The 16,857-nt window shown below is 39.6% G+C and overlaps 1 protein-coding gene across 4 annotated transcripts in view; it reads left to right on the plus strand.

The window, feature by feature from the left end:
- The window catches only part of SGCD (sarcoglycan delta), a 944,201-nt gene that overhangs the window by 838,379 nt on the left and 88,965 nt on the right, over positions 1-16,857 (plus strand). For all 4 annotated transcript variants that reach the window (XM_040443049.1, XM_040443057.1, XM_040443063.1 and 1 more), the window contains one exon: positions 127-199. In XM_040443049.1, the coding sequence (XP_040298983.1) occupies positions 127-199 (73 nt within the window). The remainder of the gene's footprint in view (positions 1-126; positions 200-16,857) is intronic.

Consider the following 16,857-nt stretch of genomic DNA (forward strand, 5'->3'; position numbering starts at 1 on the left):
TGGCAAAATGTGTGCTTTGGGTTGTGTGAAGGATTCACTCATTTAGCTCCACTCATTGTGCTGATCGTGTCCCCAGGTGACATGCAAAGTCTCCAACCTCTGTTTGCTTTTTTCTTTTGTTTACAGGAGCGGAGGGCACAGTGTTCCCTAAATCTATAGAGACACCTAATGTCAGGGCAGACCCCTTCAAGGAACTAAGGTAAATTTCTGACTATGCTTTGCATTGATTAGTGGCTGTTTCCTTTGTCTGAGCAACTGGCTGATGATCCATTTTGACTATAAGGAATGTAACAGCATCACGACATGAATATACAAACTGGGAGAGATTAGAAAGGACAAGAAGATAAGCTACAGCCAAGGGAAAATTTTCTCTGAGAACTTAAGAAGATTGAGGGTTTGGAGGAAGAGGTTGCCAGCCTTGTAATTAGGAGATGCAGGATTCATTCATTTGCGCTGCCTGTTTCCTACTGTATTTTGTGGGACCAAAAAACCTAACCAGTTACAGCACTAGTCAGTAATTGGTGCTGATCAGCCCAAAGAAAAGTGGTATCTGAAAGAAACTGGACTCTAATACGATACAGATTTTTATTTGTATGTAATAATCTCTCCATTACTTGGAGTGTTATGGTACTAGAACTACTTTCTGTGGATATTCCTTGTACTGGTGTTAATCTTCAAATATCTATAATTGTGCCGCCTTTAGCAGAAAAAGACTCTGAGATCCTGTGTATTTACCACCAACAACTAAGGAAACAAAAAAGAACAATAGATATACCTATAGATAAACAGACAAACAGAGATAGATATAACCTAAAAACCATTACAGCCACCAAAGGACCATCCCTGGCTCCAAAAAGGAACCTATAAAAAGTAGAATGTTGACACAAATATAACTATAATTTTTACCATATACTTATGATATAGGCAGGCTGGGACCCAGAGGGGTCTCCCGCAGGACCAGTAAGAGGGTCCTGGGCTTCATGCAGGAAGAAATCAAATATAATCTGGAGAAAGTGAAAGCAGAATTGATTGAATAGCATGAGTGACAGACAGAAAATAGCAGATGGAGTGTCTGGGAGACTCAGAAAGGAAAGGAGAATGAGTTTCAGCATCGCTTGGGATTAGGGTTTTATATGGGAAAGGGGTCTGAGGTATGTGTTTCTCCAGGAATCCAGGGTAGGGTCTGATCAACTGCAAGTGTTGGGTGACCAATAGCTGTTATTCCACAAATCACTGAAGGTAGGGGGTGTTGATGCCAGTGTAGGCCGTGGTTTGTTGGAAGATAATGTCCTGGAACATGTTTGGGTTTTGGCTCTTCTTAGATGTTATCAGATGTTTGGGACCTAGAACAAAATTCAGATTAACTTTCTTCCTTCCCCTTGGAAGTGGGAACATAGCTCCTTTGGCTTATTCAGAAATGGGGTCTAGTAGAAAAACAGCAGAGATGGAGCCTTTCTAAAATGGAGTCTCTTCTGCTTCCCTACCTCATTTACAGCCATGAAGAATTCAGAGAATGCTGGATTTCTTCATTTCTTGTAGTTCTTCTAGCATAAATCATCATAAATAATATTGAATATTTAATAGTAGACATCAAACATAAGCAAATGCGTTTGTATCACACAAGCCATATCTACTTTTTCAAGATGCAGCCCCGAGATCTATGTCTTGCTAAAACGGCAACAGCCATGTTGGCGTTTGGATTTCCCTGAACAGAAACACATTCTCAGTAAGTGGAGAATATATCTCCTCATTACAAAATGCCTAGCATTCTTGCAAAGCTTGTAAGGCTTTATGACTATAGGGAAATAAATTGGGCCAAAGGAAGAGGATAGTTGGTGAAGAAAGAGAACATTTTCTTTTCCAAATCCCATATACCATGGGCTGTATTTTTAACATTATATGCTACATTGCAAGGTTTTATTTTTTCCTTGAATAGTTGCTTCCATCTCAGGCCTTCTTCCTGCCAGAAGTTACCTGACCGTCAGCTAGATCCTTTGTTTCATCTTAGTTACTAAAGCTGGAATCTTTTCAGCAAATCCACCCAAGGAAACCTGTATTTCAGGACTCTGAGAGCAAGCTCATTCTCTGAGAGTGCAGCAAATCCTCGTGTCTGTGATATAAGTGCTCTTTTTTGAGACAAGCTAATGTGTGACCTGTTTCCCTTTCTTTTCACAGACCTCTTGAGGAACAGGGTTATTTTTTAACACAACTGGTCAGTAATTAGTGCTGATCAGTCCAAAGAAAGGTGCTGTCTAGAAGAAGTTAACCTCTAAATATGACCCAGTAATTCCTCCCCTCCCCCATGGAACAAGTGCTCCATTACCTGGAAGGCATGGAAAATATGAGAGTCAAAAATTTAGGCTAACTTTTCTTTAAATAGAAAAATAAGGGCGCCTGAGTGGCTCAGTCAGTTAAGCATCCGACTTCAGCTCAGGTCATGATCCCACAGCTCCTCAGTTCGAACCCTGCGTTGGGCTCTGTGCTGGCGGCTCAGAGACTGGAGCCTGCTTCGGATTCTGTGTCTCCCTCTCTCTCTGCCCCTTCCCACTCATACTCTGTCTCTCTCTGTGTCTCAAAAATAAATAAATGCAAAAATAATTTTTTAATAGAAAAATAAATCTTACGTGGTTAAAAACAAACCCAGCCCACATCAAATAAAAAGACAAATTATCCAAGCATCAGCCCACTTTAGAGATCCATATTCTGAAAACTTTAGAGCACAGTAATTGCTCATATAAGGTTGTAGACTATGGTCCTCTGTTGACACCAATGGAAAACCCTGGGACCTTGCCTTAAAAAAATTAAGTCTCCAAAATTTACAAGTGAATCTCCTGAGTCAAAGTGCAACAAAATAAGGACTTCTGCTCATTGCTACCTTTCCATTGTTTATTTTAAAGTTGTAAGCATATCCTACAGAAACAAGAAATAAAATTTTCTTGCAGGACACATGAAAATACTTTCATACGTCATTCTACAACTGGAATGTAGAATGTTCGCCCCTATTCAAATTGTGTTGATGGTTGATAGCCTGAATGGAGTCAGGGCCTAGAATGTGATAATTAGCTCCTTCATCCTTATGATTTTTTTTTTATTTTAATGCCACTTTGTAGGAGAATCTCTGACCAATTGAAAGATAATGAAATGTAGCTGATATATTAGCCCAGACCAGTGCTTCTGTGGATGTTTCACCTTTGTCATCTAATGGTACCACACTTTACTCTGTGCTATTGAACGGTATTGACCTTGGATATTGAGTAAATAGGTAATGAACTTGGTGACTAAGTCTTCTGGCCTCTGGCTTTACAGTTGGATCAGTTTTACTGATCCAGTGCATTTGTGCTGGGATGTCTTATCATCTTAGGAAAGTAGAATAACCTAAGGAAGATCCCTGGATTTGTGCCAGCAGACAGCACTGAGTGAGCTGTTCAGGTGAAGCAGAATTGGTCCACTCCTCAGGAGCAACACAACTGAGGGGAAGAATATCGAGCTGGGGGTCAGATACCTACAGCAAACACACTATATAGCCTTGAGCTAATCCTGGAGCCCTGATATCTATAAAAAGCCAGGTCTCTTCAGGCTCCAAACAGCTAATCCCCTTATATTATTTTACTTTTTATTATAAAGTAATTTTAGATTAACAGAATAGTTGCAGGGGACCTCAGTGGCTCAGTGGTTAAGCATTGGACTCTTGATTTTGGCTCAGGTCATGATCTTGTGGTTTGTAGATTGAGTCCCAAGTCAGATTCATTCATTCATTCTCTCTCTCTCTCTCTCTCTTTCTCTCTCTCTTTCTCTCTCTTTCTCTCTCTTTCTCTCTCTTTCTCTCTCTCTTTCTTTCTCTCTCTCTCTCCTTCTCTCTCTCTTTCTCTCTCATTCTCTCTCTCACTCTCTCTCTGCCTAAATAAATAAACAAGTAAATAAACCTTTGCAAAAAAAAAAAAAAGAAAGAAAAGAAGAGTTGCAATATTCCTGCAGATTATCCTTCTATACCCTTTACCTGGTATTTCTGATGTTAACATCTTACATATCCACAGTATATTTATCAAAACTAAAAAATTAACATTGTAGCCCCATAAAATATCTTATTTTATGTAAGATTTGCTTAAAAACGTGCAATCACCTGAATGCATTACAGATCCAAAAAATATGTAAAGAAGAGTTTAACAGAAAAACTATTTGTTGATATGTGAATTAATGCATCTTTAAAACTCCCACTGCAGTTGTTAGAATGTTTTTAATGAGAGTTGTTTTTTTATTTTTTTTATTTTAACTTGTTTTATTTTTTATTTTTTAAAATTTACATCCAAATGAGTTAGCATATAGTGCAACAATGATTTCAGGAGTAGATTCCTTAGTGCCCCTTACCCATTTAGCCCATCCCCCCTCCCACAACTCCTCCCATAACGTTCAGTTTGTTCTCCATATTTATGAGTCTCTTCTGTTTTGTCCCCCCCCCCTTATTTTTATATTATTTTTGCTTCCCTTCCCTTATGTTCATCTGTTTTGCATCTTAAAGTCCTAATATGAGTGAAGTCATGATATTTGTCTCTCTAATTTCACTTAGCATCATACCTTCCAGTTCCATCCACATAGTTGCAAATGGCAAGATTTCATTCTTTTTGATTGCTGAGTAATACTCCATTGTATGTATATATACCACATCTTCTTTTTCCATTCATCCATCGATGGACATTTGGGCTCTTTCCATACTTTGGTTATTGTTGAGAGTGCTGCTATAAACATGGGGGTGCATGTGTCCCTTTGAAACAGCACACCTGTATCCTTTGGATAAATACCTAGTAGTGAAATTGCTGGGTCATAGGGTAGTTCTATTTTTAGTTTCTTGAGGAACCTCCATACTGTTTTCCAGAGTGGCTGCACCAGCTTGCATTCCCACCAACAGTGCAAAAGAGATCCTCTTTCTCCACATCCTCGCCAACATCTGTTGTTGCCTGAGTTGTTAATGTTAGTCATTCTGACAGGTGTAAGGTAGTATCTCATTGTGGTTTTGATTTGTATTTCCCTGATGATGAGTAGAGAGTTGTTTTTTTTAAATAATGTTCTATACCCAGATTTTCTTTGCCTTACTTGTCAGTGGGAACTGAGTTAAAAAGACTACAGGATATTTTTCCATACACTATCGTCTGAACTGAACAAGCAAAACTTAAATATCCATCCGTGTCCTTCACTTACCCAAATATCAAACGTGGGAAAATAGCATCTATTTTAGAGACCTTGTCTGTTGGGATAACTTGTTTCCTCCAACATCAGTTTGGATTTTGAAGGTTTTTTTTGTTTGTTCTTTTATTCTTGTTTGTTTGCTTGTTAATGAGAGGCAGATGTTAGGCCTCCAGCACATCTTCCTAGAAGATCTCAATCCTCAGCTCAAAAAGTAGTAGCTTCCTCTGCTAGAGTTTCGGTTGACTGCTTTCTTTTTCAGAGTTACTATCATTACTGTATTCACAGTGTTCACTCAAGATGTTTGTAAATAATCCAGAGTTGAGTTGAAAAATCACAAAAGAGGGTTGCTTCTCTCCAGACAAATAATGAGGGTTAGCAAGGTCTGAGCCCAATATCCAAGTTGGGTGGTTTGTTGACTTTGCCCCTGAAGGACAATTCTGAAATAATGACATGTTGCTCTAGATTCAAGACTCTACTGAAAAAAATCTACCAGTCACTATGCCTATCTCTTGAAATAAGAAAAACTAACTTGGAACAGAAACTGGATTTTAATAAATTCACAATCTGAAATTCATAATCTGACTATATTAAATGTTCACTTGTTCATTATTTTTTTTCCTGGTGTCTGTATATAAAGACAATTGGAAAGTTCCCTGATCTCAGGCTGGGCATGATCTGAGACAGGAAATAGGCCATTTAGTTTTGCATATGTATTTTCTGTAAGAACAGAAGCTACCTGTGAATGCCTACCTTGCTCTAAGGATTCTTTTCAACTATGAAGCTCTCTGTAAGATTCTGATCCTACAGGAACAGGAAATAGACTGTGAGATCTTATTTCCCAGACATATGCCAGGGCAAATGTAAAACATAGGAGAAGGTTACCTAGACCACTAAACACATATAGCCAATTCTGTTGCTCTGGATATCACTAAAAGCTTGGAAGGGACCAAAAAACAGCAAGAAACCAAAAGATCTTTACAAAAGAATTTTTCATCAACTAATATGCAGATGTGTTCTTACTCTACATACAGTTATGATAAGGGTGGTGACCTGATTTCCATTTCATCATAGGTCAGTCACTCTTGGCCAGTTGTTTTTTTTGGACACTTACTAGGAGTCAAGGCATGTGCTAAATATTTGGAATAAAGAGATAAATGAGTGCTCAAATAATTTATAGTTAAGGAGAATAAGATAGACATGCAACCCAAATATAAGGTAGTATGATAAGTGATGGACTAGATATATGAACAAAGTCAGAGGACACACAGAGAATGACACAGAGAATTCTACCTGAGAGGGTTAGGTATGGGATATTTTAGTCGCAAGATGAAAGAAAAAGCCAGTAAGTGGGCCTCAGAATTTAAAAAGCATGGTTCTCTAGGTCCACTTAATGTAAAGGCAAATAGGCCAATGTATTTCTGTAGCTCCCAAGAATATTACCGTGTCATTTCTAAAAATGAGGTGCTATAATTTCCTTATGACCATTGTGTTCTTTAATAAATTGTGAAGGCAATCTCAAATATGATCACAGAGGACTTTAAGGATTGTTACAAGTTTCAGAGTTTAGTACATAATTCAGAACTGTAAGAGTCATTACTATCAAACCCATTCTGCCTCTTCAAATAAACAAGGCATTTCTTTGCTACTGTGGTTTTTTTTCCCCACAACATTACCAGAGTTTTAATAATAAAGCAGAAAGATGCATCTGTTACTCCCAATATGCACTTGAGTATTCTGTAGGATCTTTTTTTAATGGATAGATACTAATCTAAACACCTTTGGGAACGTTTGAGATTTAAAGTCTGTGTATATCATAGGAAAACAAGAATTAGACACTTCCAAATTGACAAAAAATGAATTTATTTCTTTAATTTTATTTTAAAACGGCTGTAGCCAACTAAATGTTTATTTGACTGGCAGCGGTTTATAAATGTAAGCCACCGGAACAGTCTGTTAAAGCATCAGAGTTCTATTAATTAGAGACTTACTTCTCCCTTCCCGTGTCCACCTCAAAAGTCAAAATAGCAAAAATACTGGATGGGTGGTCACATTTTTAATGATATGTGTAATATATATTATATATACATGGATATATATCATTTTATACACATATGACATTTTTACATATATGCATATATACATATACACATACATATGTATTTTATATATATATGCAGGTAGAGAGAGGAGGGAGAGGCTATATATTATGCTTCTTATAGCTATGGGTGCATGGTATATGGGGGAATACCATTGTAAGAGAAATCCTTAAACGTTCTCCTTTTTAAACATTTTGCAGACATGTTCTGTAATTTTGTTTATCTTCCCTCTCCTCTAACTTCCAATTCTGTGTACTTAGACTAGGTTTTTCAGTTTTATTTTGCACATATGAAATTCACAATTGTCTGATCACAGATCATGAATACTGAAGTGATTCAAAGGAGAAATGAAAATGTACAATGGCCAGATAATGTCATAGATACAAGCCTTACAAAACAGAAGGATCATGACACAGTGTTCATGTTTGTCAAGAGTCATGCTTTTAAGGTATCCTGCATTGTGTTTGAGTTTGGCCCCAAATCCTATCTTCTTTGTGAACTTGGATAAGTCCCCTAAGCTATCCTCACCCAGTGCCTAGAACATGGGAAAAGCTCAGTGAACATTAATTCAACAAATGTTAGCTACTGGGAGGAACAAGCAGCTCATTTTCATGGGGCTCCAGCCCTCAGACACGAGTCCCTAAAGTTTTAAATTTCATCAACCAGTAAAAAGTTTCTATGAAACCTGAGTGACTAATAATTCTTTTTCAATAAAGGACAAAACCAAAAAGCTTTTGTGTATCTACATCTATTGTTGACTAAGACATAGCCTTAGAATGAAAGCCCCATAAACTGCATGCATGTAATAATATTAGCATATAATTGCGGAGGCTCCATTTTCTCATTTTGCCTAAGATGCTAGGGACTGTATCACAATTTTTCACCAACCTACAGTGCCCACCCAGAAAAAATGAACATCTGAAAGCCACAGGCAAGAGTTTAAAGAAGTCCACTTTAAGGTTGCAAACCTGTTTGAAAACCCAAAGTAATACATCTTGTCCATCTTTCAAGACCATGTATGTCCCTTTTCTCCCTCCTTCCCTTCTTCCTGCATTCCAGAATCCTATCATCCCCCCCTCTTTTTTTCATTAATACCAAAACAGAGTTTGGATTTATCTACCTATTTATTTTGTTCCCTTATCCCCAACCTTTTCTCTAGGTGCCCTTTTCACCATGGTTCTCTAAGTATATAGGAGAAACAAAGGGGTAAAGGTAAAGGGATCCTGCCATATTTGAGGTATTTCCATCTTTCCCTTTGCCATATTTATCTAAGGCTTTTTTGTATTACAAATATGATAGAGATTATATTTTAAAGCTACCAAACCTTTGTGATCTGCCGACATCTCCTCTGTACAGTATAATTCTACCATTGGAGGCCAAGGAAGGATAAATGGAAGATAACATCATGGGGGAAACGGAGTCTATGGCATAGAGGAATTCCCACTCAGGAAGAGGAAATGGAAAATCCATCTTTTCTGATCTCTGGTGAAGTGTAGTAAGAAGATAGGAAATGTAGGGAAAGCAAGTGGTAAAATATACTACAGCCTGTTGACCTTTGTTCTCTGATTCATGGAAAGGGGAAACCAATTAGATTTCAAGGAAAGTCAGAAGCAGAGGGTCATTGTGCATTTTCATTTGGGACTCTAGGAGGAAACCAGCTTATAGAGCTGGTTGGTCTCACAACCCTCTGGATTGTCATGTGGCTAGAGAGGAAGAGGGGACTTGGGTCAGCACTCTCAAATCTCCTTCAGCTCCTGGGGGTTGGCAATGACAGGGCAGGAAGGAATCCACGTGGTATCCTGTTGAGCCCGGCAGATTGATGACTGATGGGGCAGACTAGTGGGCTCCTGGGCAGCTTCCCTGCAGTGGGTCTGTGGGCTCCAAAGCAGACAGTCCGATTTGGTGGTACAGTGGAAAACCTACCCAGGCCTCAGGGCCTGCAAACACCATTCAGACTTCACTCAGCGAGCATTAAATGAGCCCAGTGAGCAGTAACCAGAATTCACCCTGTGAGGACTTAAGTGTGGGCTGCTAGGCTGATGTCAATCAGGACAACATCTTATGGAATCTGAACTGTCTTTGTTCCTGTTACCACAAGGTCACATAAGCCCCATCCTCCCCATATCCATTATGATATAAAGTGGGAGAAGAAAATTGAAAGATTAATTATTTATCCTAATGGGAAACAATACTTTTTAATCACAGAGAAGATGCCACAAGAAGTGTAATTTTTTTCTAACAATCCATAAGCATAAATTTGAGAGAACAATTAAGTCAAGTAAGAACAACAAAGAAATGCCATTTGCTGTCACTGATGAACACAATTTGTAAATTGGGCAGCCTGCAATACAAGGTATTGTGTCAGTCACAATATCTGAGCTGACCATCAGGTTTCAGAAGCCATGAGTCTTCCCCTGTGTGTCTTGTAGGGAACACTGGGTATGATCAAAAGGAAAAAAAAATGCTTTCAGAATCCATCACCAGGCACCTGCTATTAGTGATTTAGTTTCTCTGTAAGTCTTGAACTGGCATTGATTGACACTCATACTCCTCAAAACGCTCCTAGATTTATAATCTCTTAAACCAACAAAATACTGGAGGAAATGCCTTAATAACTAAAACATTTACATGCATCTCTCAAAATGATTACTCAACTATCTCTGACAGCTAAAGCCATCAACCATGTGAAATGAGGCACCTTAGTACCTATGTGGTTGTCCCTTAGTGGCTGGCCCATTTTCATCTGAACCCAAGAAAGGCAATGTGACACATGATTATCATTATCCAGGACAAGTGGCTTTTACTTAAGAATTAAAATTATATCTTTTAAATTAATTTTTAATGTAAGAGTTCAAAATGTGAAAAAATTACTCAGAAGATTAACTCATGATGGGGGGAGGGGTGCGGTTTGAAATGGCACTTTCATCCATGTTGTCAAGGCAGGTATGAGATCCTAAATTAAGTGCTAACCTCTCAGCCTTTTAGAACAGAATGGGCATGAGTGTAGGTTTGCCAAAATTCCTGAGTTGGGACTACCTTCTGCCTCAAAAGGAGCATTGTGACTTTATTATTGTTTTTATCTTGATTAAAATGTCAGCAGCTGCCATTTATTATGTAAAGTGTGTGGGGTAGATTGTTCTATTATTCTTGAAAAACACACAATTGCTTTGTGATTCTCCGTTTTTTTTCCCCCTCAGTAGGATGGCTCTGCTGGGTGCATAGACAGAAAATCTTGCTTAATTACACCCTTCATGATTTTGGCTCAAAGCCAGCCTTGTTTTATTCCAATTATAACCTTTTCAAAACAAAGAGTAATGGGAGTTGCAAGGAACAAGCTGACAACAGTTTTTTTACCTGAAATAAGTTGAGAACTAGAAGTGAATCATAAAAAGAAAAAAAAATCAGCCAATGGATGTCATGTTGTTTCTTACTCCAGAATTTTCCATGGATTGTTAGAATATAATATAAATGAGATCAAGACCATCCGATCTCAGAGAGAATTCTATAAACTCACTGGATTTCCTGGCCAGGGACTATGTGCCAACTTGGGTCAAATGTCAATCCCTTGTTTGCTATCCTTTGGTGGCTCCCACTGACCTGAAGATAAAATTTCAAAACCAGAGTACTCACAAGTAACCTTCAAGTAGTTGATCTGGCCTTGGGTGATGTCCTGGCTTCTCGTCTCTGATCACCCTTACCCCCCTTCCAATCTTTTCTTTTTCTTTTTTTTTTTTTTTTTAACAATTTGTTGTCAAGTTAGCTAGCACACAGTGTGCTCTTGGCTTCGGGAGTAGATTCCCATGATTCATCATTTACATACAACATCCATTGCTCATCCCAACAAGTGCCCTCCTCAATGCCCACCACCCATTTTCCCCACACCCCCCAACCCCACCCCCATCAGCTTGTTCTCTGTATTTAAGAGTCTCTTATGGTTTGCCTCCCTCTGTGTGTAACTTATCTTTCCTTCCCTTCCCCTATGGTCTTCTGTTAAATTTCTCAAATTCCACATTTTGTTTCTCCCTCTGTTCTCCTCCTCTCCATTGCCTGTTCCTCCCACTGAACTTTTAATTCCTGAGCTCACATTTCAGTTTCTAAACATATTTTACTGTATAGCTGTTCCCTTCTGTAGCACGCTGTATTAATTTTGCAGGTGTATTATCATCTCTTTATTCTTTGATGATATTAGTGATCATTTCAAATGTCTCCCGTTCTTACTTTTTAAAATTATGTTTCAGGTCACTGGTTTTTTGATTGGGACTTTTTCAAATGGCTGGTGATTCTCAGATGTCTGTTAATGTTTTAGCATGAAGCACTAAGAATCTTTTGGGAAGTGTTGTGTGCATGAATGGAGCTTGTTGGATGTTGGGCTTCGAAGTAAGTAGCATGGTCAGGCTGGGATTTTTAGGTGGGTGACTCCAAATGTGAGACTCTATATGCCTTTTTTCTCTTGGGCTGGTCAGTTTCCCCAGGTCACTGATTAGTGTCCTAATTCCTTGCTGGGAATGAAGCTGGTGTTCAGGTGGAGCCTACAAGGTGTCATTCTTCAACATGTAGATTTTCACTTAATTCCCTGTTTTCAGTATAGCACTGCCTTAGCTGTCCTTGTCTCACAGAATTCAAGTCTTCCATAGTGAGTGTCCTAGTCCATTTGGACTGCTATAATAGAATATCATAGACTGGATAGCTTATAAACAACAAATATATTTTTTAGAGTTCTGGAGGCTGGGAAATCCAAGATCAAGGTGCTGGCATGTTCCTGCTGAGGGCTTGCTTCCTGGTACATAGACAGCCATCTTCTTGCTGTGTGCTCATATGGTAGAAGTGGCTAGGGAGCTCTGGGGTCTCTAAGGGCACTAATCTCATTTGTGACGGCTTCCCCTAATCACCTCCCTAGAGCCCCACTTCCTGTAACCATCACATTGAAGATTAGTGTTTCACCATGTGAATTTGGCAGGAAGTGCGGTGGGGGGCACAAACAGTTAGTCCATAATGGTAAAGGTGGCCTGGTCCCCTGGGTATGTACAGTGGAGAGACATCTAGTCTGAGAGTTTCCCATGGAGACCTCAACCAGCCTTCCTGAAAACAGTCCCACCAGACTGTCAGTCACAGTGATGCCGGCATGTTTGCATGCCTGCGCCTTGCAGGGATTACACAGCTTGAATTTACTTTTGGCTAGGTCTTCCCCAAACCCACAGGCTCTTAGCTTTCAGTTTTCTGTCATCTGCTAGTGACGTCACCTCTGTTTGCTTTTCAACTTCCAAAACTTGATCAATACCTTTCTTCTACCCGCGCTGCTTCTCTTTTCATTGTGGGTGTGTGCCTTTTGGGGGGGGGGGGGAGGTCATTTTACAGTTATCTCCAGTCATTGCATTGGCATTTCAGAAGGAACAGAGGTAGACCTTTGTTGAGCTCAGTCAGAACTCCATGTGACTTCAGCACTTGTACCTTCTCTTTGTTTCCTCTGCTGTACCTTGGTGCCTTCCCTTAGAGCTTTGTTATTCCCTTGCCTTGAAACATTCTTCTGTACTCTCTGCCTGCATAATCATGTTTCAACTCTCAGCTTAAATCGCACTTCCTAAGGAAACCCTTTGGGGCACACCCCTGGCTCATATGACCTTCCTGTTACAGACACACAAAAGCCCCTACATTTCTTCCTTGTTGGATTCACTGGCTGAGATGTCTTCCATGTTTGCCATTGCCCACACTCACAAAGGGGTTTAGGTTAGATGGATCATTACAAATGTATCCTCTCCAAAAGTATGTGCTCAACCAGCACAAACATGAGTAGTTGCCTCCTTCACATTTGTTTGTAAAGGAGAGCCCATCAAAGTCTCCTGGATTTTGTCTAAGCACTTATTATCCCATGCTTTTGTTTCTTCTGTCCACATGAAGTCATTTCCAAAAGAGAATAATTCAGTCTTCTTTCTCTTACAAGCAGTGTCAAAACTTTTGATTCTGTTTTCACCCCGGTTGTAGAGTCGTCACACTCCAGCAGAGCCATGCTTAACTGGAAGCCTCTGGCCTGTAGTTTCTCTCCATTTTCTCAACCATGGTTATTATTGTTCCTAGAGGAATGCGAAGTCCCCTTTTGCCCAGTTTTGCATGTCATTGTCCCTTCCTATTCATAAAGGGAAATGAGTTTCCAGGTCTTTGAGATTTTTTTTTTCCAAAAAATAAAACCTGAGTCATTAATGATTATTTTCCTTGCCTGACATCTGAGCTCAGGCATACTCACTCCAGAATAACAGCACAGAGCCATTTGAATCCTGTGAGTGTACAGGCACCATACTCCTAACCTTGAATAGAACATTGATGCTAATAAATTCCGGGGCTTAAAAATGTGAATTATAGTCATTTCACACTTCGTGGCAGCTTCATGCTTAAGAAATAGCTTCAAACTTAATTATAATGCTTGTCCCTTCATTAAGTGCAGATGACATTCCTCAGATAGATTTCTGCAATGACATCTGAGGGAAGGAGTTCAGAAACTTATTAGTTATTCATGATGGAGAATATTGACTGTGTACTGATTAAAGGAAAGTGTTGACACCCTTCTTAACATGATGCATCTGTCTGTTAGTTTATGGTTCTCCCTGTGGTCCTCATGGAAATCTCTTTGGGAAATGAAGAAAATACCCTTCAGCCTGTGAGTGCAAATATCTATGGAAAATGTGCTTGTTATGTGGGATTAAAAAGGAGAGCAGGAGGCCTCGGGCCTCTGATTACCCACCCCCACAAATGACTGAGCTATGTTTTGAGGACCATTTGTGAGACACAACCATAATGAATTGGACACGTCCCCCTCTCCATGTTTGAGGAGCTATTACAATACATTCAGCACATTACTGACTGATTCTCAAGCTAGAAGTCAGTTCTTAAAGAAGGACGCATGGAGAGTTTTGTCTCCTGTCGTATACTAATACTGTATCTTGAGTCATGCAGTGACTAAGTCAAATGAACAAGTAAAGGCACAATGTTCCTCTCTCTGCACAATGTGTGATATTCTTACAAAAAGAGAATTTTGCTATTCTAATGATGTGGGATGTCTAAGGAGTGAGGGCAATAGAACCCAAAGTGAAGAATCCCAACATAAGGAAGCAGTTTCTAATGGTCTGCAGTGGTAAATTATCTCCCTTGATACTCATGAGAGACTCAACATAAGCAGGGGGCCGCCAGACCAAGACTATTATAGAGATGTGTCATGCATCAAAAGATGGGAAGATTTAACTAAATGACCTTTCAGATATGCTGTAACACCAACATTCTAAGACTCGGCCTTCAAAGTACTGCTCATGGATCTGATGTTACCAGGGACCTCTCATTACATTTAAATTCCTTTTAAAGGCTGCATTCAGTGAGCTAATTTTGACTGTAACCTTGAAGGACACAGTCTGTGACCAACATTGATTGATTCCTTTTTATTTTTGCTTGCACTATGAGTGTTTGGAGTACAATTCAAATTCTTCACATTCCTGTAGTGCTTTGTAAATTTCAAAGCATTTTTATAAATACTCCCTCAGAAACAACCTAAAGTAGGACAAGAGGGATTGGCTTCATCCCCCATGGTACCCATGAGGAGACTGAGGGGTTAATGTTTGGCATAAGAAAAATGTTACTTTCTCAGAGCTCAGTAAGATTTTGAGGTTTTAGTCTATGGGCAGAATCCCTCACACTGGCAGCAGTACAGAGTAAAGGTGAGGGGAAGATTCTAGAGCCTGACTACTAGACCCTAGATCCCCGTGTTGTCCTTCACTGCTAGGATATGCATCTGGACAAGGTTTTAAAACCTCTATGTCAGCTGCCTCATTTGTGACCAGGGGGACGAGAACAGCACCAATTCAGAAAGGCTTGTGAGAACCAAATAGCATGATTTATACGAACAACTTCACACATACCTAGAATGTAGGAACTCAGATGTTAGTTTTGAGGACTTTGTTGTTGAAGCAACAGACCATTACTCATTCTGGATTATGCCCACGGGACCGGTCCCAGTGATAGGGGTAATTTTGCTCTGTCATTTGCCTCCCATAGAAAATGGTCAGCAGTGGGTTCCTAGCCTATTTTATACAAGTCAATATAATCAAAACAACAATAAAACAAAGTGTAAGGCAATCAAAGTAACAAACATTAATAGTGAACTTTAACCCAGCTTTGGAAATTTTCTTAGAGCAAAGCCATTTGCCATTTGTATTCACGCATTAGAGAGGCAAACCTTGTCCTAAGGAAAGGGAAACTGAGAGGTTGCACTACACAGACAGGATGAAGTGGTTAAGTGTTGTGGTTATGCATGAAAAGCTGAATGTTTTAAGCACTCATACAGCAAATAGCTTTTGACCTTTTTCTGAATTTCGTCACAATATGGTGAGGATGGAGGTGGAAACATTGTTTAAAAAGGAAAAACAAATTAGCTCGTAAGTTTTAAAATGTTTTGGGGCGCCTGGGTGGCGCAGTCAGTTGAGCGTCCGACTTCAGCCAGGTCACGATCTCGCGGTCCTGAGTTCGAGCCCCGCGTCAGGCTCTGGGCTGATGGCTCGGAGCCTGGAGCCTGTTTCCGATTCTGTGTCTCCCTCTCTCTCTGCCCCTCCCCCGTTCATGCTCTGTCTCTCTCTGTCCCAAAAATAAATAAAAAACGTTGAAAAAAAAATTAAAAAAAAATGTTTTAAAATCCACTAAGTCTAACACTGCCTTGACCAAAACACTGCCCCTCCTAGCTTCTTCAACAATTTCTAGAAAGGAGACAGAAGCTTAGACCAGCTTCCCTGGGGGACAAACCAGGTAGAAAATCCCAGAAATAAGAAGCCTCATCTGGGTACCTTTCATCCTGGTTGTCTACTGCCACCAGGAATCAATGGCTCTCTCATAAGCCCAGCAGGAGAATGAAATTACACATGAAATCCTAATGAGATTTCTTTTAACATTTTTCACATTGACTCTTTTGTACCTTCCTAGAGCTCACCCATTTATTCTCACATACCTTCCTAAAGGTTTTGATCCTTCATTAAATTGCACCCTTATGAGTTACAGTGTTTTCTTCCCCCAAAGGCCAGAATGGGTACCTCTTTTTCACTTGGCTTACATGGATTTTTATCTAATAACCTTAGGTTGCCATCATTGAACACTTGCTCCTTGCCTGCAGCCTATTACCAGGCCAGATGAACCTGCAAGACAGAGTGAGTGCTGTGGTTTTGCCAATCAAATGAATTCTCTTTGGTAATAATAGTTAGATATCACCATGGTCATGAAAAGCAAACCTCAGCAGTATTTTTCAAAGGACTGGCATCACTTGACCAGACAATACTAATGAGGTCCCATGGATGAATAGCACATGGGTTGAAACAGTTTTCATGTACTCTCTGGGGTAGCACTTAAGACAGAGCCTATGACCTCAGGATAAGCTAAGCAATGCTGATCCTTTGGTTCACCAACACTCCCATGTTCCAACGGAAAAACTTGATAAGATCTGGGGACACAGCCTATAAAGTAGGACAATGCGAAGCAGGCATAGAGCACCATTTGACAAGTTGAACCTGTTCAAGAGTCTTTTTTTTTTTTTTAATTTATTGTCAAATTGGTTTCC

This window comes from Herpailurus yagouaroundi, unplaced genomic scaffold, assembly GCF_014898765.1.
Source record: "Herpailurus yagouaroundi ecotype Mexico unplaced genomic scaffold, PumYag 29, whole genome shotgun sequence".
Lineage (NCBI taxonomy): Eukaryota > Metazoa > Chordata > Mammalia > Carnivora > Felidae > Herpailurus > Herpailurus yagouaroundi.